The sequence below is a fragment of the Orcinus orca genome, chromosome 2 (genome assembly GCF_937001465.1).
Source record: "Orcinus orca chromosome 2, mOrcOrc1.1, whole genome shotgun sequence".
In the NCBI taxonomy this organism is placed as follows: Eukaryota; Metazoa; Chordata; class Mammalia; order Artiodactyla; family Delphinidae; genus Orcinus; species Orcinus orca.
Genome location: NC_064560.1, coordinates 94163537 through 94191056, shown reverse-complemented (window position 1 = coordinate 94191056; position 27520 = coordinate 94163537). Strand labels below are relative to the sequence as shown.

The 27520-nt window shown below is 49.4% G+C and overlaps 2 protein-coding genes across 11 annotated transcripts in view; one reads left to right on the top strand and one right to left on the bottom strand.

The window, feature by feature from the left end:
- Positions 1-14085, top strand: part of ZNF609 (zinc finger protein 609) — a 237744-nt gene extending 223659 nt beyond the window's left edge. For 6 of the 10 annotated variants that reach the window (XM_033437130.2, XM_033437128.2, XM_049705881.1 and 3 more), the window contains 6 exons: positions 310-2650; positions 4083-4491; positions 5991-6166; positions 6415-6631; positions 7106-7184; positions 7494-14085. In XM_033437130.2, the coding sequence (XP_033293021.1) occupies positions 310-2650; positions 4083-4491; positions 5991-6166; positions 6415-6631; positions 7106-7179 (3217 nt within the window). In that variant the 3' untranslated portion in view covers positions 7180-7184; positions 7494-14085. Of the gene's footprint in view, positions 1-309; positions 2651-4082; positions 4492-5990; positions 6167-6414; positions 6632-7105; positions 7185-7493 lie in introns of those variants that run through there. The other 4 variants (XM_033437132.2, XM_049705880.1, XM_033437131.2 and 1 more) reach the window with 3 other exon arrangements.
- Positions 14086-14092: 7 nt separating this feature from the next.
- On the bottom strand, positions 14093-27496 carry OAZ2 (ornithine decarboxylase antizyme 2). Its single transcript, NM_001290019.1, is given in 5 exon segments — positions 14093-14606; positions 14847-14932; positions 15715-15890; positions 17153-17310; positions 27260-27496. Coding segments are annotated over 5 exon segments (570 nt in total). The 5' UTR covers positions 27280-27496; the 3' UTR covers positions 14093-14475.
- Between the last annotated feature and the right edge of the window lie 24 nt (positions 27497-27520).

Below are 27520 nucleotides of genomic sequence, written 5' to 3'. Positions count from 1 at the left end.
TTGCAGTTGGCCGTAAGACTGATATTTCAGGGAATAGCACTTTACGGCTGGTTCCTAATATTAATTTCCAGTTTGTCAGGGTTAGGGGAACCCAAATCTTGGGGAATAATTTATAGTTAGTATGCAGATAACATTCTAGGAGCTCACCAGTTAATGCAGTTACCATGCTTTCAGAAGTTCCTTTAACAAATCATATTCACTGAAAATGATAGTTACCATATGGACAGTTCTTCTGGAGGCTGCAGCTAAACTGGTTTGAAGATAGCTTTTTTTCTTAATAATATTCTGTTGTGTTTGTCATTTGCCAAGGTTCTGTGACTCTCCCACCAGTGACTTGGAAATGCGCAATGGTCGGGGTAGAGGCAAACGCATGCGTCCCAACAGTAACACACCTGTCAATGAGACAGCCACAGCCTCTGACAGCAAAGGGACCAGCAGTAGCAGCAAAACCCGAGCAGGAGCCAATAGCAAAGGCCGTCGGGGCAGCCAGAATTCTTCGGAACATCGCCCAGCTGCCAGCAGCACCTCTGAGGATGTCAAGGCCAGCCCTTCCTCAGCTACTAAGCGGAAAAACAAACCCCTTTCAGACATGGAGCTGAATTCTAGCTCAGAGGACTCCAAAGGGAGCAAGCGTGTCCGTACTAATTCCATGGGCTCAGCCACTGGCCCCCTCCCTGGGACCAAAGTGGAACCCACTGTTCTAGACAGAAATTGTCCTTCCCCAGTCCTGATTGACTGTCCCCACCCAAACTGCAACAAAAAGTACAAGCACATCAATGGACTTAAGTACCACCAAGCTCATGCCCATACAGATGACGACAGCAAGCCAGAAGCAGATGGAGACAGTGAGTACGGAGAGGAGCCCACCCTACATGCAGACCTCGGGAGCTGCAATGGTGCATCTGTCTCACAAAAAGGTTCCTTGTCCCCTGCCCGCTCCGCTACCCCCAAAGTTCGGCTCATAGAGCCCCATAGCCCTTCTCCTTCAAGCAAATTCAGCACAAAAGGCCTCTGTAAGAAAAAGCTGAGTGGGGAAGGGGACCCAGATCTCGGGGCCTTATCCAATGATGGCTCTGATGATGGACCCTCAGTAATGGATGAAACAAGCAATGACGCCTTTGAATCTTTGGAAAGGAAGTGTATGGAAAAAGAAAAATGTAAAAAGCCCTCTAGTTTGAAACCTGAAAAGATTCCTTCCAAAAGTTTAAAGTCAGCCCGGCCCATTGCCCCTGCCATCCCCCCACAGCAGATTTACACCTTCCAGACAGCCACCTTCACAGCAGCAAGCCCAGGCTCCTCCTCAGGCTTGACCACCACAGTGGTCCAGGCCATGCCCAACAGCCCCCAGCTGAAGCCCATTCAGCCCAAGCCCACTGTGATGGGAGAACCTTTCACAGTCAACCCTGCCTTGACTCCAGCCAAGGACAAGAAAAAGAAAGACAAAAAAAAGAAGGAATCTTCAAAGGAACTTGAAAGTCCTCTGACCCCTGGGAAGGTGTGTCGAGCAGAAGAAGGCAAAAGCCCATTCAGGGAATCATCAGGAGATGGGATGAAGATGGAGGTGCTCCTAAATGGCTCCTCAGACCCCCACCAGAGCCGACTGGCTAGCATCAAGGCGGAAGCTGACAAGATCTACAGCTTCACGGACAATGCTCCCAGCCCTTCAATTGGAGGCTGTAGCCGCCTAGATAGCACTACCCCTACCCAGCCCATGACCCCCTTACATGTAGTGACCCAGAATGGGGCTGAAGCCAGCTCAGTCAAAACCAACAGCCCTGCATACTCCGACATCTCTGATGCGGGGGAGGATGGGGAGGGCAAAGTGGAAAGCGTCAAATCAAAGGACCCTGAACAGTTGGCTAAGGACGGGGCCAAGAAAACCCTTTTCCCCCCTCAGCCACAGAGCAAAGACTCACCATATTACCAAGGCTTTGAGAGTTACTACTCTCCAAGTTACACACAATCCAGCCCAGGGGCTCTGAACCCCAGCAGCCAGGCAGGAGTGGAGAGCCAGGCCCTGAAGACAAAAAAGGATGAGGAGCCTGAGAGCATAGAGGGTAAAGTGAAGAACGATGCCTGTGAGGAAAAGAAACCAGAGCTGAGCAGTTCCAGTCAGCAGCCCTCCGTCATCCAGCAACGTCCCAACATGTACATGCAGTCCCTGTACTACAACCAGTATGCCTATGTGCCCCCCTATGGCTACAGCGACCAGAGCTACCACACCCACCTCCTGAGCACTAACACAGCCTACCGGCAGCAGTATGAAGAACAGCAGAAACGGCAGAGCTTGGAGCAGCAGCAGCGGGGACTGGATAAGAAGGCAGAGATGGGCCTGAAGGAGCGGGAGGCAGCACTCAAGGAAGAATGGAAGCAAAAGCCGTCAGTTCCACCAAGTCTCACCAAGGCCCCCAGCCTGACAGACCTGGTGAAGTCAGGACCCGGGAAGGCCAAGGAGCAAGGGGCTGACCCTGCCAAATCAGTCATTATTCCCAAGTTGGATGACTCTTCCAAGCTCCCCAGCCAGGCCCCGGAAGGACTTAAAGTAAAGCTGAGTGAGGCCAGCCACCTAGGCAAGGAGGCCTCTGAGGCGAAGACAGGTGCCGAGTGTGGCCGACAGGCAGAGGTGGATCCAATACTCTGGTACCGACAGGTAACTGTTCTGGAAGGAAATAGAAATACCGTTTGATAGTTTTTCTGTCTTCCTCACAAATCAGGGCTGTCCTTTTGTAGGGAAGCAACAGAATACAGATTTGCAGAATAAATCTATAATTTTACGGATTCTTTACTTTGGTAAATCATTTTAACTTTTTTTGTTTGTTTCTTATTTATCTTTGGCTGCGTTGGGTCTTTGTTGCTGTACGCAGGCTTTCTCTAGTTGCATCAAGCAGGGTCTACTCTTTGTTGCAGTGCGCGGGCTTCTCATTGCGGTCGCTTCTCTTGTTGCGGAGCACGGGCTCTAGGTGCGCGGGCTTCAGTAGTTGTGGCACGTGGGCTGTAGAGCGCAGGCTCAGTAGTTGTGGCGCACGGGCTTAGTTGCTTCATGGCATGTGGGATCTTCCCGGACCAGGGCTTGAACCTGTGTCCTCTGTGTTGGCAGGCGGATTCTTAACCACTGCGCCACCAGGGAAGCCCTAACATTTTTTTTTAAAAAAGCACTTTTTACACCAGTAAAAGGTGTTTTTCGCATTTGACAAGAGAGGCCCAGGCAAGTTAGCTTGATTTGTCTGGAATTACTTGAGGCTTAACTGGCAGAGCCAGAACTGGAACCCAGGTATCTAGTGATTCCTAGTCCAGTGTTTCTTCCACTGTGTGGTTCCTATGGAATGAGTTAATGGTGGTCTCTCCATTTTTTAAAGTACACAATTCACAGTGAGTTACTCTCAAAAAGGTTTTCTAGGGGCTTCCCTGGTGGTGCAGTGGTTGAGAGTCCGCCTGCTGATGCAGGGGACATGGGTTCGTGCCCCGGTCCGGGAAGATCCCACATGCCGTGGAGCAGCTGCGCCCGTGAGCCATGGCTGCTGAGCCTGTGCGTCCGGAGCCTGTGCTCCGCAACGGGAGAGGCCACAACAGTGAGAGGCCTGCGTACCGCAAAAAAAAAAAAAAAGGTTTTCTAGGCAGAGTTAGAACTAAGAACTTGGTCTTACATTTTGCTCTGTTCCTCAGACTTAGAAAGTCTCCCCTTCCCTCTTTGTGCCACAGTTAGACCACCCTCCTCTGAGCGGGGCAGCACCTGTAGCTCTCTGCCCCTGAGTTTGCTCTGAAGAAGGGAAACCACCTAAATATCCTTGGAAAGGGAACGGCTTCTTCTAGTCAAGGAGTCCTTTCCCCAGAATGCTTGTTCTCGCCTAGAGAAGACCCACTGGTAGATTTTCCCTTTCTTTCACCACATCTTATTTCCTTTTATGGGGGGAGGAGACAGGCATTTAAGCAGGAGGGACCAGAGGTGATTTTAAACAAAGGTCAGTAGAGGCCAAGATCCTGCTGTGCCCCAGATGTCTAGTATTATCTGCTCTGGTGTTTCTACGGGGACATTGGGCTTGAAATCTGTAAAACGCTCAGAGCTCATTCTGTGATTGTTGTAGGAAGCAGAGCCCCGGATGTGGACATATGTTTATCCTGCTAAGTACTCAGACATCAAGTCAGAGGATGAGCGGTGGAAGGAGGAGCGGGACCGCAAACTGAAGGAGGAAAGGAGTCGGAGTAAGGACTCTGTGCCCAAGGAGGACGGGAAGGAAAGCACAAGTAGTGACTGCAAGCTGCCCACGTCTGAGGAATCCCGCCTCGGGAGCAAGGAGCCCCGACCAGGTGTCCACGTGCCTGTGTCCTCTCCCCTCACCCAGCACCAGTCCTACATCCCCTACATGCACGGCTACTCCTACAGCCAGTCCTATGACCCCAACCACCCCAGCTACCGGGGTATGCCTGCCGTGATGATGCAGAACTACCCAGGTACGGCACCAAATTCCAGCTGCTGTTCCATTCAGTGGGAAGGTAAATGAGGCACAGATTTCGAATCCAGAGTTTTCTTGCTCAGCTCTAAGGCTTACTGAGGCTCAGGTAGATGACAGCTCTGATTTGAATGTGGCCTTCTGTGAAGTGGGCACTAATCCTGAGCTCCTTGAATGACCTCTACTTACAGTCTGTGGGACCACTTCTCCCTCCCTTGCACCAGCTAGAGGGTTGACTCTACAGTCAATTTTTATGGATAACTAAAGGCAAAACCCCCTCTCTACCAGAGCCGTCTTCCCTCAGCTGGGATTTTCTAAACACATACTCTAGGGACTCCCCTGGTGGTCCCAGCCGGTACAGGTTCAATCCTTGGTCAGGGAACTAAGATCCCACATGCCTCGGGGCATGGCCAGAAGAACAAACAAACAAAAACACAGACTCTACATTTTGCAATGTGCTAGGCACTGTGGGGAATACAAAAGAAATAGCGGAAGACTAGCTCAATCCCCTCAAGGAGCTTACAACTTAATTGTAGCAGGAGAGAACCGTGGAACAAATAAAATTCAACCCAGGAGAGTGCATGTATTCATTTGCAAAATTGTGTTTAGCTGTAAGGTCAGGAGGCAGTTGGTGAGGGGAAAAGCAGTTTGAAGTCATACTGGGGGTAAGTCCAGCTAGAAAGATTCAGTCTGGGACAGATAAACTCTTTATACTGCCATCCATGAGTTCTTGGGGAGGGAGGCACAAGGTAGGAGTTAAAGTGTTTTTTAACTTGTTAGAAGAAAAGGCTCACTTTACTCACTGATCTCTGTTGCCTGAAGAGCCATGTGGGATGCTTCTGGGGTGGAAGACTCTTTCTTTCACTTCTTGGAGCTCCCACCTCCCTATAGGAGAGCAGCTGAAATAGGCTTGATATTGACATTATAAGGCAAATACTAAGTAGGACACTTAAGCTTTTCAAACTGAGATAGGAAATTGTCTCATCCTGTAGTATTCCCTTCTCCTGTTACCCCAATCCTTCTATATAAAAACAGTTGTTCTATTTGATGAGCACCTGCTCTGTGCCAGGCACTGGACTAGGTGATTTATGTACATTATCTTATTTAATCTTCTCTGTCATCCTATGAAATAAGTATTGGTATCTTTATTTTGATGGTCAAGAAACTGAAGCTCAGAAGGTTAATTTGAGCTAATTAATTTGTTAATTTTGTTCAGGGTTACCTAACTGGTAAGTAGAGGAAGGATTTGAGCCCAAGGACATCTCCATATCCAATATCTTTCGAATCCTATGACTGTATCACCTCTCCAAGATGAATCTGAGATTGGGGCTCTAAGGAAGTTGGTTCCCCAGAAATTGAGGGCCATGTTCCTAATATCCCTTAGCTGTTTGCCTCTAGAGCTCAGTGAAGGAAGTACACACTGAGTCTCAGCCCGAAGACACTGCAGTAGAAAATATCTCAGCCTGAGCCTCACCAGGCTCACTGAAGCAGAGTTTCTTCTCCCTCTCCCATTTCTTTGACTGCTTTATTTCTCTTCCCCAGGTTCCTACCTGCCTTCCAGCTACTCTTTCTCCCCGTATGGCAGCAAGGTCTCAGGGGGTGAAGATGCTGACAAGGCACGAGCCAGCCCCAGTGTCAGTTGTAAATCCAGCTCAGAGTCCAAAGCCCTGGACCTCTTGCAGCAGCATGCCAGTCATTACAAGAGCAAGTCTCCCACGGTGAGGGAAGTGCAGTGACACTGACTGTTGTCAGAGACAAATAAGGCCAGATCCAGGGTCTGGGAGAGGATGGACTAGTTCAAGTCCTAACCACAGTGTGGTTTGGCTGACTTGACAATAGCTCTGCCAGGCACCTCCTTGATTCTTAGGTGACCTGCATCTTTAAGGAGCTGTAATGTGGGCTCTGGGCATCTTGCTTTCATGTATGTGTCTCACAGTAGAGCTTTTGTGTCTGCTTTCCTTTCCAGATAAGTGATAAAACTTCTCAGGAGAGAGATCGGGGAGGCTGTGGGGCGGTTGGGGGTGGTGGCAGCTGTAGCAGCGTCGGGGGAGCAGGCGGGGGTGAAAGGAGTGTTGACCGGCCCCGAACCTCCCCTTCTCAGCGCCTGATGTCCACACACCACCACCACCACCACTTGGGGTACTCACTGCTCCCAGCACAGTACAACTTACCCTATGCAGCAGGTAAGCCTCACTTCCCCACTTCCTATCCTTTCTACTCCATCCCAGTAGCACTGCCCATAGCAGGGGGCCCCTGGCAAGAACCGCCCCCCCCCTTTTTTCCGTTGAGCGTCTCATCTGTCCATAGTCCTAGCCTCCTGCAGACAATCAGTAAAATCATGACATTTGTTTCATCCCTTGGAGCTTGGGGATTCTCAAACTCCTCCGGAAAATTGGCTTTGATATTCAGAAGAATAAGGAGCAGGTGTTCCCACAGCCAAAGAGTAACAAGCAACTGAAAAACAGAGCCTGACTATCTATCCCAAGCCGCTGTATCTATCCAAGTATCAGATTTTCTTCTGTCAGCACCCCAGAACTCAGTGGAGCTAGGAATTTAAGGAGAAGCTCTTCCCAATACCCACTCAGCTGGCAAAAAGGGAGAGTGCTTAAGGGGAGGGTCTGGGAGTCCCACACTAACACATCCTCCTTCTCACTCAGGGCTTTCTTCTACAGCCATTGTTGCCAGCCAGCAAGGCTCCACTCCTTCACTCTACCCACCCCCCCGGAGGTGAGAATGGTAAGTAACTTTTTAATTTGGGGCAACACCTAGAGAGCAGGGATAGGTGATACCTGGATCACAGAATCCCTGCAGAGCCACAGTGAAGGATAGCTCTGTGGGCTGTGGTCTGGAAATGGCAGAACCCTGGGCAAGCCTCTTGTATAAGTCTCCCATGAAGCCATCTGCCTCTGAGAGGAGCTGTGGAACACGTCTTCCCTAGCGACCAGGACTGGCCTCCTCTGCAGTTCATTTTCTTGGAGCACCACCCTGTGGTTCTTTTTACCAGCGGGCTGAATGCCTGGTTATCTGTCCATGTTTCCCTTGCAGAAAGAACACCAAGTGCCCGGATAAAGTCAGCTTCACGGGCCCAGACTGGCTCACCCAAGGAGGTGCTGGAGGTGCCATTTAGACATCAGTTAAATGGTATTGATCATCCTGTTTGCCGCTCCCACCATGACTGAAGGCAGACCCTTGGTTATCTCGCCTCCACCAGACCCCCGGACTCCCTGACCCTCCCTCTTCCTCAGGAGCTGGAGAGCCGGTACTTAGCAAAAATATTTATTCTCTTGGCCACAGTAGTGACTCTTGTGGCCTCTGTGGAGGTGAAGGCACGGGGAGCAACCAGGGGAACAGGGCCTCAGCCCAGAGAAGTCACTGGTCTGTTCCCCAAGCCCCTGGTCAGCTGCCGGAGCAGTACCAAGCCCCCCAGGGAGGGACCCCCGAGCACTGGGTAAGGTCTGAAGACAGCACAGCAGCCATACCCCTCTCACCATCATTACCACCATCACCAGACCCTGCATCTCCCCAGTGGTTTGGGCCCTGGGAACTGGCAGCACATGGAGGGATTAGAATCTCAGGAAAGAAATTGGGGGCTGTTTTCTCTGCAGTTGTGAAAACAAGGTCTTCAAACATGAAGACTTCTCCCGTCTCACATGAGCACATGTAAACGCTCAGAGCCCAGCCTGGAAAGGGAGACCTAGGCATTTGCCCCACCATGGCCTTGGGCTGCCTGTCAGGCAGAGGGCCAGGGGTCCCAACACCAGCACAGAGCTCCCCGGGGATTCCGGGCGAGAGCTTGAGCTGGAGCACGAATTGGAGTCTGTGAACTAGAAGCTGCAACCCCACTAAGCCCTGCTGCTGCTCAGCCCCCACTCCTTGCCCTTTTCTCACCTCCCTCCCGACCCCTTGGTGCCTTTCCCAGGGGGATCCCCACACTGATCTTTCCTCTTCTTTTCCACTGCTTGGCTCTTAAGGCTCAGGCAGGTAAAATAGTCTCCCCCAGCATGGGGAGCTTTGGAGTCTGCCAGGTCACCTGAGCGCAAGCCAGGAGGCAGGCCCTGGTAGCACCCAGCCCTTCTAGGAGATGTCCTGTCCAAGCAGCCATCTGAGTATCCTCCTCATCTAGGGCCACAAGTCTATACAGCCCAATTTCTCTGTACACAACTACAAGACTTTATGTAGCTCAACCTGTAACCCCATGTGTGCCAATATAAGCCGTGTTTTTTTTGTAAAACACTTTTTTGTTTTAGGGGCTACTGACCATGGGAGATTATCTATTCCTTAGACCCTGGGATAACACATGCGAGCCATTACTCCTTGGAGCCACAGAGTGTAGTCATGGAGCTGTGCTTTGAGGCAGAGACGTTTCTCTGCTCTCCTTAGAAATGCAGTCCCAGTCCAGGCTCTATGCTGTGTCACTGGGAAAGTGACAGTGATTTGGTAGCTTTATTGGAGTCACTTCTTCCCCAAGGTGTGGGGAGCTTTAGCTCTTAGTTTTTGACGTATCATCCCTTTGTCTTCTTCCTCTCCTGTCTTTCGTTGACCTTGTGGATTGAGAGAGAGATGAAGACTGACAGACACCAACCTAGGTTAGAGATGGGTGTTTGTGACCAGAGTGCCAAAAATGACCATTTAAGAGCAGGGACTTGGCTCTGACAGTTTGGGGCATGGAGATGAAAGACAGTAAGCACAATGCCCAGTGGAAGCTGCGTTCCAAGATCCCCAGAGCCCTGTTCTAGAGAGGCTTAGGGTCTTTTGCCCAAGAGGAGCCCCTCTGACCTATAGACCTTTCCTCTAGGTTTCCATGTCCTTGTTTTTGTTCAAGTTGGGTTCTGAGCCCTCCCCAAAACCCCACTGATTTAGACCTCTTAACAGGCCCCAGGCAGCCTCCCTTCCCCATTCAGTCCTTCTGCCTCCTGATGCCCCAGCAGGCAGTGCTCTGAGCAGTGACTTCCCTTTTACCCATGGAGGTCGTTGGTGTGGACACCTTAATCCCACCTGAATTTCAGCCTGATTTTGCCCTCCCAGACTCTGTCGGGTGGAGCCAAGGCCCATCTCTGTTCCTGTTTGTTTTTAAATATTGTTGTGTGTTTTGTATCTGGCGCTGGCTTTTACAGCGTGCTCTGTACATATTGTGAAGAAACGGTTTGGAGTCATTTTCTTTCCTGTTGGGCAGGCATGGCCCCTTTCCACTTTGTTCTATAACAGAGAAGAAGAGCTTCTGTATTAGCAGGGCATCCTTGGGTTCTGCAGAAGGGAACAGTTTTTTCTTTTTTTTCCTTAAAAAACATTTGGCTCTTTGATCCTTATATCCAAGTCTCCCTTGAAAGGCAGGAGCTGAGCTGCCCAGAAGAGCAGGTAAAAGGAGCAGTGGCAGAATGGCACTGCCTTCGCCTGATCCCTGATCCTCCTGGTCCCCGATCCTTGCCAGGTCCAGTCTTCCCTCCCTGAAGTAACACAGAACAGCAGCACTGATGGATGAAATAGAGACCCTTAACGAGTACTGAGTGAAGGGTTTGCTGTCCGCCCCTAACCTCTCTCCGTGGGGAGAAAGAACACAGAGGGGGAAACTGTGGCACCCATGACCTGGTCATAGGGATGAGACACTCAAGGATTCCCACCCACCTTACCCCAGCAAAGGCTGGAAGTGTTGGCTGCTAAGGGCCGAGCCCACCAGGCCAAGGCTCTCTCTGAGCTACCCCTGCCCAGTTCTTTTGACAGACATTGCTCCTTCAGGCCCCACAGAGAAGCTGGAGGGAAGAAGCCTTGTCCCCAGGTAGGACAGCCATGGCCTGGAGAGCTGCTCTTTAGGATTCACATCTGCTTCTTCCTCATTTAAGCTGTGCCAGTTCCCCTCATCCCCTTTCCCTGCCTGTACATGTATGTATACATGTGTATTTCCTTCTCTTACCTCAACCTCTCCACACATCTCAAGGTCAAAGGACCACATGCAGAAGGGTTAAGACGGCACCCCATGAAGTGAAATGATGCTTCTTGAACCTCTTCTCTCCAGGCTCCAAGGTGGGGGTGGAAGGGCTTGGTCTCGGGAGTGGGAGGGTAAGACTACAGAAGGGCTAGAGTGTTACTGTATACGGGCTTTGAGGTCACCCACGCCACTTATTATCCCATGTACCCTACCACCATCTCAGTGTCTACTCTGATGCCCCCAAGATTCAACTGGGCAGCTAGCTGGCCCCATAATTCTGGGCCTTTGTTATCTGTTTTATTATTAGGGCATCCCAGGAAGCTTTCCGATGATCCTCTGCCATGGGCCCCTCCTGGGATCAAGCCCCTCCCAGGCCCCGTCCCCAGCCCCTCCTGCCCCAGCCCACCCGCTTGCCTTGGTGCTCAGCCCCCCATTGGGAGCAGGTTGGGGCGAGCTGGAGGCCCGGGCTGGAGGGGCAGTGTTGCTGTTCATAGCTTTTGTTCCACTGGCATTGCTCTGTTGGATTTAATTTTAGTCTTCCTGATTCTTCCCTTCTGTAAAGTGTACATTACCAAGTTCCTTGTTTTTTTATATATATATATATAAATATATATATATACATACAAACTGTACTCTTTTTGCCTTTGTACATTCAGGCAAGAAGAGAAAATAAATCTTTTTAAGAGACAATCACAAACCTGTGAGGGCTGCTGGTTATTTCTCCTGGAGTTTGCTGCTGAGCTGCCTCCTCTTTCCTCCTCACTTTTCTCCCTCAGCTTTCCTGATCTTCCTGGTCCTGCTCCATATGCATCCTCAGCTCCACCTTCCCTGGCTGATGGCAAGCTGTTGAATCAGTGTCCAGATTACCTGCCCTGCAGCTCTTTCCTGCCCAGCAGTATTTTCCAGCTTGGCCGCGGGCTTACCCAGGAGCTTTATCCTGTGCCCTGGCCTCTCCTGTCTTCTCCCATAGATCCCATTCACCAAAGTGGCTTTGGACCCCTGGGTACTCTGGGACCTGTCTCCCAGAGGCCCTGGCTTTGGACACTCACCTGTGAAACTATGCAGCTGGGAGCTCTTTGCCTAAGAGTTTGCACTACTTCTTAAACCTGCCTGGGCATTAGATCAGATGGTTTTTAGGACTGAGTGGGAAACTAGCCTCTAACACTCCCCCAGATGCCAGCCTCCAGAGTTGCTCTGATCCACAGCCCAGAGAATCATTCCTGGCCGCTGAACTCCTGTGGCTACCCCATCAGAACAAGGGCTAAGGGCTTATGGGTCAAGAGCATTTGATCAAATTTCAAAGGGTGGTACATTCGGAAACACAGCCCAACCAAAACCATTGTTCCACCTCTTGAACTTTCTCCTTTTCCTCTGACTTCCTCCTCCCCCCTTTTTTTCCCCCTATCTCTCTACTTCCTTTTCTTAATTGGCTTTGGACTTGAAGTATATTTTTAAATTATTATTTGTTGTATTTATTGAATAAAGTTTTTAATGTCCCTGTTCTTAAATTTAGACTTAGTTTGCCTTTCACATACCTCCCCTATCCTACTCCACCCTCCCACTCCCAAAATATTTCCCCTTCTAAGTTGCTTTTTTAATTGCAGATTTTGGGTACCATATTTCTTTCCTGACAGTGGTCTTACCCTAGCAGAAGTTTTTTCTTTTTGAAAGAGAAATCTTAGCTGAGTGCCTGGGTTTCCAATTCAGCCTTTCTAACTCTGGCTGTGTTAAAGAGGAGCCACCAGCAGATGGCAGCAAAGTCTCAGGCACGTTTGCTGTCCACTCGCTAGCTTTGCAGATGAGAACTGTTTTTCTTGGTTCCTTATCCCTCCCTGCCTTATAGATTCCTTGGGTTTGAATTTAACATCAGAATCTTAAACTGCCTACATTAACTTGGCCATTGTCAGCATTCATGTGGACCTCTGTTGTAAATATCTCACTGTAATGACCACTTTTCAGTCACGGACTTTATAATACCTCTAAGGATTATGTGCTCAGTGGAAGACATCTTCAAAGCCCTTCATATTTCAGTTGAATCATCTCTAGGCCCAAAGTTTTTTTTTTTTTTGGCCGCAATGCACGGCATGTGGGATCAGATCTCCGACCAGAGATTGAACCTGTGCTGCCTGCAGTGGAAGCATGGATTGATTCCTAACCACTGGACCGTCAGGGACGTCCCCAGGCCCAGACTTTCTACTAATACCGTGTGGGGTAGAGGTGCTGAACTCCTTTTCATGAGTATTAGGTAGAGTCCAAGATTAATGACTTGTCCAGGGTGAAAACACAGGTAAGCTCCACACAGAACAATGTGAAAATAGGCCAAAGACTCAGAGGATGTAAAGACAGCCACAGCTCAAAAGTAAGTAAACAGTTCTAAAGCTGTAGGAGGTGGAAAAACATGCCCAGCACTTCATTTGGGAAAACAGAAAAGCAAAAGGGAAAAAAAATACTGGCGAGAAATTAAAAAACAAAACATAGGTGAAGAGGATTCTAGCCCCCTCCAATGCCACTGAGAGCTTATCCATCAGGCTGGCGGTACAGGGGAAGGGCAGCCATGCCTTACGGCACTGGGCTCCAAAAGGAGAAAACTACCTTCCTAGGGAAGGTGTGTTCCGCTTCCTTCAGACACCCCAGGAATGGGAATGTCGGGCAGCTCCATGTGAAAGCCAAAACCCAGTTTCAGGACCCAGCCTTCTACACAAAAACTAAGAAGGGCTTGGATCCTGGTATGTATAGCCCCTATTCTGGATGAAGCTCTGTGTACATACCTGTCTCTAGGGGGCTCCAGCATTCTGTCCCAGACTCCTAGCAACCCCGAGTTTTGCGTTGTAACGTGGCCCCAGAGACCTCAGCCGTTCATCTGTCCTGATGCACTGCTGCTTTTTTCCTGAGAAGCATGTATCACACCCCTGCTGGGCTGGGCTCTAGACTCAAAAGACAGCAGTAGAGGAAGCTGGCCCTGGTACAGGAATAAAGGACAGACCAACCACAACTTTTAATCAGTTTATTGACACAGTAACACAACACACTTGCCTCCCTGACACCCCCACCCCCTCGCCCAGTCTAGACCTCTCCCCCTTCCTCCCCCCTTAGAACAAGCTGTTCAGTGAAAACAGAAAAGGGCAGGCCACTTCTACACCCTCAGTGCCACTGCCAAGCCCTGGGGAGCAGGGTCTCAGGCACTACTCAGAAACTGTCAGAGAGGGGCGCCGTTAGCACTAGACTTAGCCAGGCAGAGGCGTCCCGTCCCTCGGAGCAGATTCTCCCACAACCCCCAGGCCCTGAGCTGCTCTTCCTCTTGCCCTCTGCTGTCTGTGACCCTAGGAAGGACATACCTTGGGCCTGCGGCCAAGAGCGAGAACTCCTGGCCGTAATTTGAGAATTGGAGTTTGGCTAGTGTTTTTTAAGGCCCAGGCACCCCAAAAAAAGCCCTGGTGGTGGGTGTGAACTTCAATGCCCCTATTTTAAATGCACTGATAACGTGAAACAGATTAAGCCAGCTTAACCAAATGCCAGAATAACACGAAGCTGTAAAGGAGGGGTCAGACCTGCTTTCTCCAGGCCAGACACAAATGCACAGAGAGAAGCCCAGGTGGAGTGTCAAAAACAACTGAAGGACACTGCCCAGGGGCTGAAAAGCCTATACTCCGGAGTCCCCAGGGTGACAGGAAGCAAGGAAAGAAAATACACAGGTCTTAAAAACCAAAAAAGAAAGCCCAACAGCAGGGGAACCTCAGCCTGACAGTGCTGTCCACCAGCTCTCCAGGCCTTGCCCCTGGACCCAGACAGTCCCTCCCCCTCTAGGCAATGTCCTCCCCTAGGCTAGATAGAGCACATCACACAGCGCAGTTTAAAAAGCTTCTAATGCCAGTTCATAAACATCTTCATTTACTATTGGTGATTACATGTGAATAATATGTTTATACTGTTCTTTATGGAAAACAATTTCAATGAGTCAACTCTGAGAACACAACAGGCAACCCTCACCCTGAGCCCCTCAGCGTCCTTCCCTAGACAGCAAGAAGCTCCCTCCTCTGTCCCAGGGCTGCCTAACTTCCCCTCTTCCCCCACTGTGGCTCTTGGGCAAAGCATCCTCTATGACCATTAGTCCTCATCGGACAAGTTCTGGTCCAGGGGGTAAACCATGAACATCACATCTGGTCGAGAGGGGACACAGGGATGGCCTGGACGCACAATCTCAAAGCCCAAGAAGCTGAAGGTCTTCAGGAGTGGAGCTGCAGAGAAGAGTGTAAAAAAGGATTCTGGTAAGAAACAACAAGGGTAGGCTCAAATCAAGGGAAAACCCAGAACAAAGATGGAATAAGTAAGCACTAGGCCTTTCCTAAATTTGGACACTCTCAATCCCATGATCTCCCAGGGTTTGTATGTCAAACTCAGGAGCCCCACCTTACTAAGAGCCCCCTTTTCCCCTCCCCAGCCTGGGCAGTAGGTCTCAAGCTGCTCTGCCCCGTCACCTCTGTCTTCCCGGCCCTTCCTGAAGCAGATGAAGACGTAGTTCACTTTCATCTTCTCTTCAGCAAACTCTAGCAGTGCTAACAATCTGCAAGAAGCAAGGAAAACAACTCAGGCCCACCGCCCCCTCTAAACTTCGGCCTCACCCCTCTACACCCCACCCAAGGCTTTCCTGAGGCTTACAGCCAGCACTGTAAATAGGGAAGCTTCAGGAAGAGGGTTCCTATTTCAAGACCTCAGGAGCCCTGAGTTCAGAAAAAAATAAACCACAATCCCTAAGAAAAATGTCACTGAATTCTCTCTTCCTGGAATAAAGGTTCTTCATCTGAAATTAATACCAACCAACTTAACTAATGCAGTTCACAAGAAAGTATGGGACCTAGGAAGAGAACCCAGTTTCTCAGAGGTCCTCCAAAGTTGTCAAGTTTAATGGTGACCACCTGCTGCTGAGAGGGACTTTGGGCCCTAACACTTCCTAAGAGGATTTGCTCAAGAGGCTGGAGCCACTCAAGAGAACTCCATTCTCAGGACTGTTTCTTCCACAGCTGGGTGCTTGGAGGGCCTTGCCCAATCCGGTGAAATCCCACTGTATCTCTGAGCTCCTGGCCTTTGAACTGCACCATTATACGATGGCTCAAGGGGAATTTGATGTCCACTGGGGTGATTAAATGACAGGAATTTGGTTAATGTGATAATGATCTGCTTTCATTATAACAGGCCTGTTTTACTGGCTGAAACTAACCTGTTACAAAATGGTATCTGCTTGGGCAGCCGAGAGCTAGGGGGAAGGCTAGCCATCTGTTGTCTCTAGTAAGCATACGCCCTTCTCTAGAGCAGGCTTCCTGCCCTTCCCCAGCACTTGCTCCTTACCCTTCTTTGCTCCCATCAGCTAATAATCCATCTGGGATTTCTACAAACAGGCTCTGGCTGGACAGGACTGCATCCCAGGAAGAGACCTTCACCTCGGTGACCTCATACTGGAAGTGGACGATGTGAGGTTTTCCATCGTTCACAGGGAGGTCCTGGGTCACAGTGAGCTTCTCGTCCTGGGAGGAGATCAGGTCAGAGGACCAGGTCACTACTGCTTCTGGCCACATCAGAGGCTCCCTAACCTAGGTGGTGTAAGGAGTCCTCTTGGGCCAACCTCAGGGTAGCACGGGATAGAGGGCACGCTGAAGATGTAGAGCAGCATGCTGGCTAAATGGAGCCATCGGGCACTGAGACCACTTGGTGTCACAGCTAAAAGCCAGCATGATGGGAAGGGAATATTTACCAAGAATCCACCAGATGCCGAGTCCTGTACAAAGTACTTTCCCATTTTTCAATCACCACAACAAGCACTTGAGGTAGGCATCAGTATCCCCACTTTAAACGTAAGATACTGGGGGCCCAGAACAATTAAGCAACTGACTCAAGGCACCACAGTGAGTAAATGGCAGAGTTGAGATTCAAATCAGGTCTCCCTGACTAAAAGCCCATGCTTATCCCGCCAACACCATGTTCTTTCCCTTCCTTCTCTGAAAGAGAAACATTAGAAACAAATGAGGATGTTCATGAGGGCTTAGCTGGAGCACAGGTCAACCCAAGCTGGCTTCCAGGTGGCTGCAGAGTCCATGTTGTCTCCCCTGCCACAGTCTCAAGAGACCAGGACTCAGCTGCCCTGCTACCCTTCAATGCCAGTCTTAGAAGTTAAACCACTTCTGGCCTCACAGGAGATTAAAAGGCAGCAAAGGGCTAGCTGCCCCAGCCCAGATCACTCTCGGGACAGACTCCCAGGGTTCTCTATAGCTCCTGTGCTGTGCCCTATGCTGCCAGGGTGATGGATGACTGAGATGCAAGGTGCCCTCTCCTTACCACCCACCCCCACCACTGCCCTGCCCCATGCCCCCCAGACTGGTAAGGGACAGAAGTCAGAATGCCCGAGAGTCGAGGCCAATGGGAAAACTCCTCCTGGCCCTTGGTACTCCTCAAGAGAAAACTGAGGAGCAGCACCAGGCAAGAGCTCTTGCATTCTTCCTCTCACTGTTCCCCCTCCCCCACCTTTTTCTTCCGCCTCCCACTCAGGGCCCAGAACCAGCACTAAAGTGCTGACCTAAGCTGAGAAGATGGCAGGGTGTTTGCTTGGTGCTGATATCCTCCTGGTACTCCCCAAAAGCCTCATAGCAGCCTCAGTTGAAAAAGTCCTCCCCAGTCCCCCTACTGGCCTGGCCTAAGACTAAAGACTAAGGAGAGTGATCACTGCCCTTAAGCAGATGCTCAGCAGTGTCTGAGAAGCGCTGCTCCAAGCCTTCCACCCCACAGTCCTTACCTTATATATTAGAGCTGAGAGAGAAGGATCCCTGCCGCCCCCTCGCCCACCGGGGATCTTCGACAGTGGGTGAGGGGCATCAGGAGCACCACAGAGGCCCCGGAACAATGTGCCTGCAGCACTGGAGCTGGGGACAGTTACTCAAAGGCAAAATACTACTGCAAGAGATAAAGTTGAGACAGTAAACACAAAGTCTTGAAGATTTAACTCAGCATCCTGCCCCACCCCTGCCCTGGCTCTCCCTAAACAAGTACTCCCTAAACAAGTACTCCCTCAACAACTGCCCCAGTCCTTCCAGCTACAGCTCTCAGAACTACTTCTCTCTCAAAGGGCAGGAACCCACCATCCTACAGAGGCACAGAGAGTCCCAGAAGGGCTCAGGGTCAAGGGGATAGGTCTGACCAAAGGAGCCCCTGTCAAACATCAAACAAATCTCTGTGGTACCGGCAGACCTTGGGAAGAACCAGATGCTGGCTTGCCTAGTAGGCCTAGAGGCCCAGACCCCTACCAGCCCCTTTTCTTACCCTAACAATGTCTCAACAACCTCTGTGGAAGAATCACAAAGCCTACACAATCACTTCGGGCTGGAGAGGCGTATGGGCCTCAGGAAGTCACATGGGCTGGATACGGAGTCCCTGAGGAACTCCCAAGGCCACTTTTCCAATGATGGCCTCCCTGATCTGAACAATGGAACTAAACAAGAAATCACTTACCCAAATCCCTCTAGGGTCAAGAACTGAATCAAATCCAGGGATTTGGCTCCCGGAGAGGAGATGCACTATAGTACAGAGTATTATGATGGCATCTTAGTCCCTGGTGTGCCACCAGACACAAGGTTGCCCTTCTTTGCTGGAATCTGACCTGGGCGTGGGAGTTCAGGTAATCCTGATGCGATTAGAATGGACACTCAACACGTATATATTGCCAGCATGGTGGTTGCTAGGAGGAAGTATACATGCCAGGACCTGAGTAAGGAAGCCAGTTATCAGATGGATCACAGAGGGTGAAAAGCTCCTAAAGGAGCTCCCTGTCACCTTCAGGTGTGTCCCCTTTACTGGCCACCAGGATTTTCAGGTGGACCAAACAGGGCTCCAAATCTACTCCACTCCTTCTTTGAATCCAATTTACTGGCTCTTTAGGCTGAGATGTAGCTCACTCCAGAGGCGAAGAGCAAGTGAAGCAAGGAAAGAGGAAAACTGTGCATTTAACACCATGACTCAGCAGCAAGGCCTGGCCCCAGCACACCAGCCTCAGGGCAGATGGAATGCAGTGGGTAACATATATGGGAGGGCGCTACAGTGGGGTGCTGGGGCCAGCTCACCTAATTGTGCACATCTCTTCCCAGCTATAGTTGCATTTAGTGATGGCATGTTGGTTAGCTTGAATCAGCCATAGGGGGAATATTTAAACCACAGAAAACAGCAAATGCTATAAATCAAGACCTTTTTTCCCTGAAAACCCTTTGTAAAATGTTGAGAGGCACCATTCTGCACACTGTCCTTTGCTTTATGTGGCATGGCGTGCCAGATTTGGATTTTTCGCTTAGGCTCAGAACAACAGAACTAAACTCACACCTAACGTGGCAATGGTACAGTAACCAGAGGCGCAGCCCACTGAGACCCTCCGTACTAAGAGACCTACATGAGCATTCCACCTGAGACAGGAAGTCCAAACCCATCACTGCTATAGCTCAGCTCCTCTGTTCTCTCAAGGACTTCAACCAGGGGCCTGAAATCACACTTGGAAATTTCACTTGGAGATGGAATTCCCAGGCAGTGTCAGTGGGCCCGGAGAAGCACCAGCACCTGGGGATTAACCATGTGCCCCGCCTTAGGCCTCCTCTGGAAAGCCTCAGGGCATCCCATCTCCCCTACTGGGCCTCGCCTCACCGACAGCTAGAGCATTAGGAGCATGAGAGAGGACTGTAATACAGACTGTTCTTAAGAACAGGACTTATTTTCTGCTGGGGGAAATGAGCTGTTAACCCCTTCCAAGGGGTGGGGTGGGAGGAACTGGGAGACTGGGATTGACACATACACATTATTGATACTATGTATAAAACAGACAACTGATGGGAACATACTGTATAACACAGGGAACTCTACCTAATGCACTCTGGTAACCTAAATGGGAGGGGAAGCCCAAAAGGGAGGGGATATGTGTATGGCTGATTCATTTTGTTGTGCACTGGAGGTTATTAACACAACATTGTAAAGCAACCATACTCCAATAAAAATTTTAAAAAAAAAAGAAGAAGAAGAAGAAGGGCTTTCCTGGTGGCGCAGTGGATAAGAATCCGCCTGCCAATGCAGGGGACACGGGTTCGATCCCTGGTCCGGGAACAGCGCACAGGCCACGGAGCATCTAAGCCTGTGCACCACAACTACTGAGCCTGCACTCTAGAGCCCGCGAGCCACAACTACTGGAGCCTGCACACCTAGAGCCCGTGCTCCACAAGAGAAGCCACCGCAATGAGAAGCCCGAGCACCACAATGAAGAGTAGCCCCCGCTCACCACAACTAGAGAAAGCCCACCTGCAGCAACGAAGACCCAACACAGCCAAAAATAAAGATTAAAAAATTAAAAAAAAAAATCCCCCCCTTCCAGTGTGCTAAGGGACAGAATAATAAGACTGTCCAGGCCAGAAAAAAAGGAAAACGAAAGTGGGAGTTTCCCCAAGTAAAGGCACCCACACACACCCCACATGGGACAGTTCCCTTCCCATTCCCTAGTGACCACCTTCAGGCCTCTGTTGAGGTTGCTGCAGGAGCACCAGGAAGGCTGCGCTGCTGGAGAAAGCTGCCTTGCTTGTATTAGTCAGTGGAGCTACCCAAGGACTGGGCAAACCTCTGGGGTAGATAGATGAGATGTAGCCTTGTATACCAGGAGAATTGCATGGGTTCACAAAACAACCAGATCACCAAGGCCCTAGCAGTTCTAAAATTCTGGTGCTAACTCACTTCCAAAGAAATTACTCCTCAATGGTCTCTAGATGGGAGAGCTACATTCAACTCCTGAACTGCATTCCAAACACCATCTTGATTCTGAACTAATTTTCACTTGCAAATAGCAGAAGCAATGGGGCCAACCCACTGAAAAGATCAGAATGAGGTGGAGTTTTGTGTTTTTTTTGATCCAGAATCCCCTTTGTCTTCCTAGAAATAATCCCTAGGGCCTGCCCGGCGTCTAGCACTAATCTATGAGGTCATGATATTTCTGATGTCATGATCTCACTCCTCCTTCAAATAAAAATGCAAGTAGTCTATCCCACGGTAACAAATTATTTACTTCCCCACTCACACAAGGATCCTGGAAGCTCTTTCCTCCCCCACAAAGTCTGCACAGAAAGCAAGTGTGTGTGTGTTTGTGTGCGTGTGTGTGAGAGAGTGGGGGGTGGAAGGGTGTTTCAGGTCCCCAACCTGGCATCCAGTTCCAGTTCCCCAAGAGAAACAGCTGGTGTTTGGGATAAGCTTAGTAGACAGTAGATCACAATCAATAGTTACTTTAATCATCCATCATAATAAATCTGTTTTTAGTTACTTGCTATGCGAATGGCAAATTGCTCTCTTTCAAAAAAACCTGGCTGTCATTTCTGACATGAAAAGGGAAGGGATATGGGTACATATGTGGTGGTTAAAGTAATTCAGGGGCATAAAATTGCCCAGCAACGGCCTTCTCGTATCAGCTTTAGTGTTCAAAATGGTATTATGGCAAAATATGCCACCAACCTCAATAGGAATAGTGAATCCTGGAGGAACTTAAGCACAAGAGAAAGTGGCTTTTAAACACAAGTCTCCCTGTCACAAGATCCAAGTCAGGTTAGGTTTCATATTCAGTTCAGTCATGTTTCTACTGGCTCCAATGCCCAGCTTCTTCCATTCCTCCCTCATATCCTGTTCACTCCATTGTGGGGCAGGCATGGTTTAATCTCTACCACCAAAGGATGATTTAAGAAGCTCAGTCTGGAGGCTGAAAAGATCAGGCTGATTAAGGAGAATCAAATGTTATCAGACTGAACTCAAACATCCAGCTGGGCTGGCCTTGCTTCTGGAGAAGAAGAAAAAAAATACCATGCTGGAAATGAGGGTGTCAGGTATCCAAGTCAATTCGGAAGATAGATGGGAGATTAGAGCCGACGTGTTAGTGCCTTTTATTTTCTCAGTTGCTATCAGACATGCCCTTGGAAACACTCCTCAGGATACATATGAATGCTACCAACTTATCACATCCTGCTGCCTCTAATTTAAAGTGTTCTGTGAAACTGCTGTCTGAAATGTCCTTAGCAGGTTATAATTTCATACGCTGGCTACAGACAGGCAGCGTATGCCACAGATGTATTCCTGGGGAACGTTGCTGGTAAATCATATTTTTATAATTCAAATCCCATTTTTAAATCTCTAGGTGCTTACTATTTAAAGGAGGTAACCTAAAATCTCTTGAGAAAATAAAAGATCTCCTGTTAAAGAAGCACTTCCAGTTGACTTTATGTCAGTTTTGATTTTTATATTTAGTTTGCTCAAAGCAGAGTACAGCCTGCTACACAGAGCAGAGATTTAATATAAAAGTAATTCTGTGGCTAACTTCCATTCAGCTACATTCAACAAATACTTGAATTCATATTCTCCTTGATATACTTTTGATCATGTTTCACTTGAATAAGTGGCCTGAGCTCATTATTCAAGTCTACACCCTTTCTCTCTGGTTTCCATTACCTGTTAGAGGAGGATCAGGCAGCCTTAGTATTACCTACCTTGTGGTATCAAGTGAAAAGACATAAAAACCACATTCCCAAGCATTCTATATTCATTCCCCTCTTTCAACCTCTTCTGACCCATTCCTGTCTCAGCCCTCCCTCACAGAACACTTTCTAGGGTGCCCTGACTTCCCTCACACGGGCTGCTTTTACTCTGAGACTAGGAAGGTCTCTGATGACTAATCCCTACGCAGCAAAGAGGGACCAATCCAGGGCTGCCATTGCAATTAGCTAAAAAGAAACAGGAAGAAAGGTGGGAGGTGAATGGCCACCTTCAGTCTAGTGTGAGCATACAGGCTGATCTCCAGCTGCCAATTCCCCTTCCATATGAGAAGGGGGCCTTGGTCAGATGCCAGGCATAAGTCATTTCACTAGGGCTGTTTGGTGTGCCAAAGGGTGTCTACTTGCTAAGCACGATTATAAAATTATGATTGTAAAATTATAAAATGACATCACCACTCTGAATCACAGACTGAAAGCGAAATTGGGTTTTGGTTGATTTTCCACAAGAAACACACTTATGGTAGCAGCTAGATAGAATATCTGTGCCTCTGAGATTTGCTTATCTTGTTACACAGCTGATATTGGTAGATCTTCAGCCAAAGGTAGGCACAATCACATATGCTATCAGAGATGGGTAGATACCTAGGTGATCATGCTTTAAAATAGGACCTTGGGACTTCCCTGGTGGCGCAGTGGTTGAGAGTCTGCCTGCCAATGCAGGGGACACGGGTTCGATCCCTGGTCTGGGCGGATCCCACATGCCGCGAAGCAGCTATGCCCGTGCGTCACAACTACCGGGCCTGCGCTCTAGATCCCACGAGCCACAACCGCTGAGGCCCACGTGCCTGTAGTCCGCGCTCCGCAACGGGACAGGCCACCGCAATGAGAGGCCCGTGCACCGCAGTGAGGAGTGGCCCTCGCTCGCTGCAACTGGAGAGAGCCCGCATGCGGCGACGAGGACCCAACACAGCCATAAATAAATTAATTAAAAAATAAAATAAAATAGGACCTTAATTTTTCATTTCTAGTACCTCAATCTAGTTTGTACAGTAAGCTCATCACCCAGTTCCAGCCTCTCTTCCCAGGACAGAATTACTTCATTGTTTATACAATATCAAAGACCTAGAAAATTTTCTTAAGGCTTATCTTATACAAAGCATTTTACTATGCCGCTGCTAACCAGAAACTACCTTGTTTTGTTCACTTCAAGTAACAAAATTCTTGCTCACCTACCTGGCCGTTTCTGGTCTATAGATTTCAATTAGGCTTCACAGCCTTCCGAATCATGGCGCCAACTTGAATCAACACTGTGTATTGTTCTGTATCCCATTCAAAAAAGGGATGAATTACTCTTTTTTTTTTCCTAGAAATATACATACATAACATCCCTCTACCCCACTCCTCAGTCCCCTTTTTTTATATTTCTAAGCTGCTCTGGGGCTAAATTTGGATTTCCTGCCAGTGAGGAATTACTATTATTAGTCCACACAGCTTTCTGACGCATACCTCCAATTTGGGGGGATTCCTGACTATGCTAGGAGTGTCTCTCTCTATGGGATGGCCTTGAAGGCACATCAAAGGAAAATCTGTTCTCCCTACCACTCCACAACGACAAACCATAGTGCCAGTAAATAAGGAATAACCAAAACCAAATTCTTAGGGGGAGAGACAGAAATTCCATTACCCAGGGAACCATTCAGTGAAGATGCTCAGAGTAGCTATGATGTGCCATTGTACCCTGGCTTCCCCTCGCCCAGGAAAACCACCGGTGGAACCAAATACTTCTCCTCAAAGCCCATCAGACACAGACTAATTATAATTAAGGGTATCAAGCCAGAGCAAACTCTTCTCCACATACTGTACTGTCACAAGGTACTAAGCAAGCCCTAGACAGAGACTATCTTCCTGACCCTACAAATCCAGGGAGAGAAAAGGCATGAAGCTTGATTTACTTGGATTTAAACCTGTTGTTCAAAAACCATAATAAAAGTTCTGGTACTGTGTCTTCTTCCCTCCCCCACCATTAGTAATTTTGACATTTTGCAAGTACTAATCAGAACAAAACTGGAAAGGAAGACCCTTGTTTTCAAAACATACTGCAGGCTCCTCTGCAACTATTTCTTCCAGGAAACCAAGCTTCCACCTCTTGAGTATTTCACTGGAGCCAGGGAAGCTGGAAAGCCCATCCCCCACCGAATGGGCCCTAAACTCCCAGCCAGCTCACCCCTCTGTGGATACAAAACATCAAGAACACTGACTGGGAAGAACATCCGGCTCTTAATCGAAATCCTTAGTTAGGGCCCTACTAGGATTCCTTTTAGAAAGTTAGGTGCAGGCCAGAGGAGGCTCGGAAACATGCTGTGGAAACAAGATTGCCATAACTCAAAGAAACCAGACACCCTGCACACCCCACCCCACCCCCAGGCCAAAGTGGAGGAGCCTGATCCCAGGCCTTGCTCCTGCCCAGGCCCTGGCAGGTCAGCTGGCTCCTCCCTTCACCTGCCTTTCATACAGCCAAGCCCCTCAAATTACCAACACAGTAAGCAGAAAGAAAAAAAAAAAAAAAAAAAAGCAAGGGCTCTGGAGACAAGCAAGCCTGTTTTGCCACTTAGGAATCTGGAAGGAATCTTCATAGTTAAGCGAACCCAACTCTCTCTTTTTCACATGTAAGCAAACTGGCAAGGCCAGAACTAGAATTCAGGTCTCACACTCACAGTCGGTGAAAAGACCCTTACGTGTTGGTCCTAAGTGCTCAACTCTCAGGGCTCGGCCTGCAAATGACTTGGCACCTAGACCAGTTCAGTCTGGAGGACTCCAGAGAAGGCCTGCTGAGACCACACCACTTTCCAAACCCCACTGCAGAGACAAAAACATAAGACTAGAAAAGAAAAATCCTTCTCACACTGCCCTGGGATTTCCTGTAGGTTCCTCTGCTTCCCTCCACCCCTGCACTTCATCATGCCCCCCCTCATACCTGCACTCTATCCTCAGCACACCCAGCCTTCTTTACCACAAGTAACACCTTTTGCATCCAGTACCATCCAAGTATCTAGCCACCTCCACCTCCTCAGCTCCAGAGGGACTGGTTTAGAGAAGATGAAATAAGTGGGGACTGCAAAGGGGGATGGACATGGAGAGTCTTGGAAAAGGAAAAGAGAGCAGCAGAATACGGCTGCAGGTAAAGAGGGCTTGGGAGGTGGGGTTAACGGGTCAAACAGGACTATAACAAACCAGGAAATGAGCAGTGAATTTTCTTTCTGCATGTAAGGAAGAAACAGGTGTGGAAGAAACAGGTGTGGGAGCTAGATAAGAGTGTTAAGAAGTAAGGGAAGAAAATGGTTAATGGCTGAGAACAGAGTTACTTGAGGTAGGAGAACTGAAGAGGCTGTTGCAGGTATTTTGGGTATTTCTGGATCGTTCCTGGGAGAGAAAGACTAAGACAACACCCTTTTCCACAGAAAAAGGGCTGACACCCACTAAAGGAATATGATGGGAAGGGTCTTCTGGCAGGAAGGGAGGGGAGGCAGTGTTTCTCAACCCTGGTTGCCCATTAGAGAGAGCTTCGAAAATGTATACTAATAACCGGCCCTACCCTAGGCTAATTACACCAGATCTGTTGAAGGGAGGCCCAGGTGATTGATTTTTCACATGTGTATCTAGGGTTGAGAAACAAGAAAAGCTGAAAACCCAGCTGGAATATTTAAGAATGGTGCTGTTAAAGGAATGGGAAATGGCAAGTTAAAAACCATTTTTGTGAGAAGGGAGCCCAAGTTTGAGAGGAACCTTGAGTGGTACTTAGAGCTCTGTGCGAAGAAAAGCAATTAGGAGGGCTATCTTTGTAAGAGGAACCAAAACCCAGTTTTGGATAGGCCATGGCACAATTTAAGGAGGATTTTCAGGGAATGGATCTGCTTGCAAAACAATGTGGCCCAAGTGAGAGGCAGAGGCCATAAGGCCAAATCTGGAGACAAAGGGTCTGGTGTGGGGAACTAATGAGCTTCAGACTCATTTTGGAGGGAGCAGCAACAAGTCTTGGGAAACAACGAGGAAGAGAATTAGAACCCAAATTCCAAATAAAAGCCATTCTGATGTATAAGCAGCAGCTGGGGTTAAAAATTATGGGGAATCAGGAAATTAGGAAACAGTTTCACAGAAGAGTTTGGGGCAGAAATATGGGATATGTTGGAGGGAAAGATGCATGACGAGGACTGCCTCAGAGAAAACGAGGAGAGGTGGAGAGAGGAAAATTGAATCATGAATTCTGCCTAGTTTGGGCAGCGGGGAAGTATATATGAAGTAAGTTTAGAAAACTACTGGTGCTTAGTTTCAGAAAGATGTGCAGCTTTTCTCTCCAATTAATGGGGGAAAGCTGGGGTCAGGTTTTGAGGAAGGACACTTGCAAAGGCCCGGTAAGCCGAGTATGGGGACTAATTTGAAAGCACTGGAGGTTCAGGGAAAGAGGGTAGGTCTTCAACAGAAGCAGAGTGGGCTGAACTCTGTGATCTAATAGTCTAGAGATGGGGCTCAGTTAAGATGGGAGGAGTAGAGTATAGATGAGAGAAAGTGTTTAAAGGGGTAGGAATGTTTAGAAGTGCGTTGGGGGGAACATCATGGAGGGCAGGAATCAAGCCCAAAGTGAGAAATAAAAAGGATGATGTTGGCAGACCGGGAAAATGGGGCCTAATTGGGAAAGGGGTGCCGGGGGTGGGGGAACGGGAGGGAAAAGATGAAGCTGGAGTGAGGGACCAAGGGGAGCACTAAGCGTCACGGCAAAGACTATTAGGCCTGACTGGGGGGGGGCGAGGGTGACAGGTGGGGGTAATGGGTCCAATTGAGAACTGAAGGACGGAGTCTGACCTGGGGCGGGGGGGGGGAAGTGATAAAAGAAGCTTCTGGTTGGAAGGTGCAGTTTAAATTAGAGGAGGGATTCAAAGGGAAGAATTTTAAGTGACTTAAACGAGCAGGAAGAAAGATTCGGGGAAGACGGGAAACAATTTGGGGAATCTGGATGAGAGCGAAAGCACAGTTTCGGGAAGGGGCCACCGTTCGGCGGGGCTGAAAGGAACTGGGGACTGGATTGGAAGACTGGGTCCCGGTCTTTGGGGGCTTCACCGGGCTGCACGCTCGGACGAGGGGGATGGGCCAGGCTGGAGGAAGGGGCGCTAAAGGACGGAGGGAGGCCCAGCTGCGGGGCTGCGGCTCGGACTGGGGTGGCTGAAGTAGGGAAGGGACCCAGTGGGGGCCGGATGGGGCCCCTTAGGAGGGGCGAGAACCGGCTGGGGGATGGGGAGGAGGCCCTCTGGAGCAGAGGAGGGGAGGATGGGGGCGGGGAGCCTAAACCGGGCCGTTACCTGTCCTGGGTGTTTATCATCCTCGGCGGCTCTGCTCAGGGTGGGAAGAGGCGGCGCAGGGAGTGGGTAGGTGGATGAGTGGGCGGGTGTGGGGTCGCGCGCGCACGCGGGGCCGAGCTCTGCGGGCTAAGTCCCTGTCAGGCAGCGGGCCCAGAACCCTCCTCCTGCCTCAGCGAGCGCCTGCCTCCAACTGACCCTCCCCGGCCGCCGCCGACGCCGCTGCAACCGCCCCGCCCCCGAGTGCCTTATCTGCATAGCCCC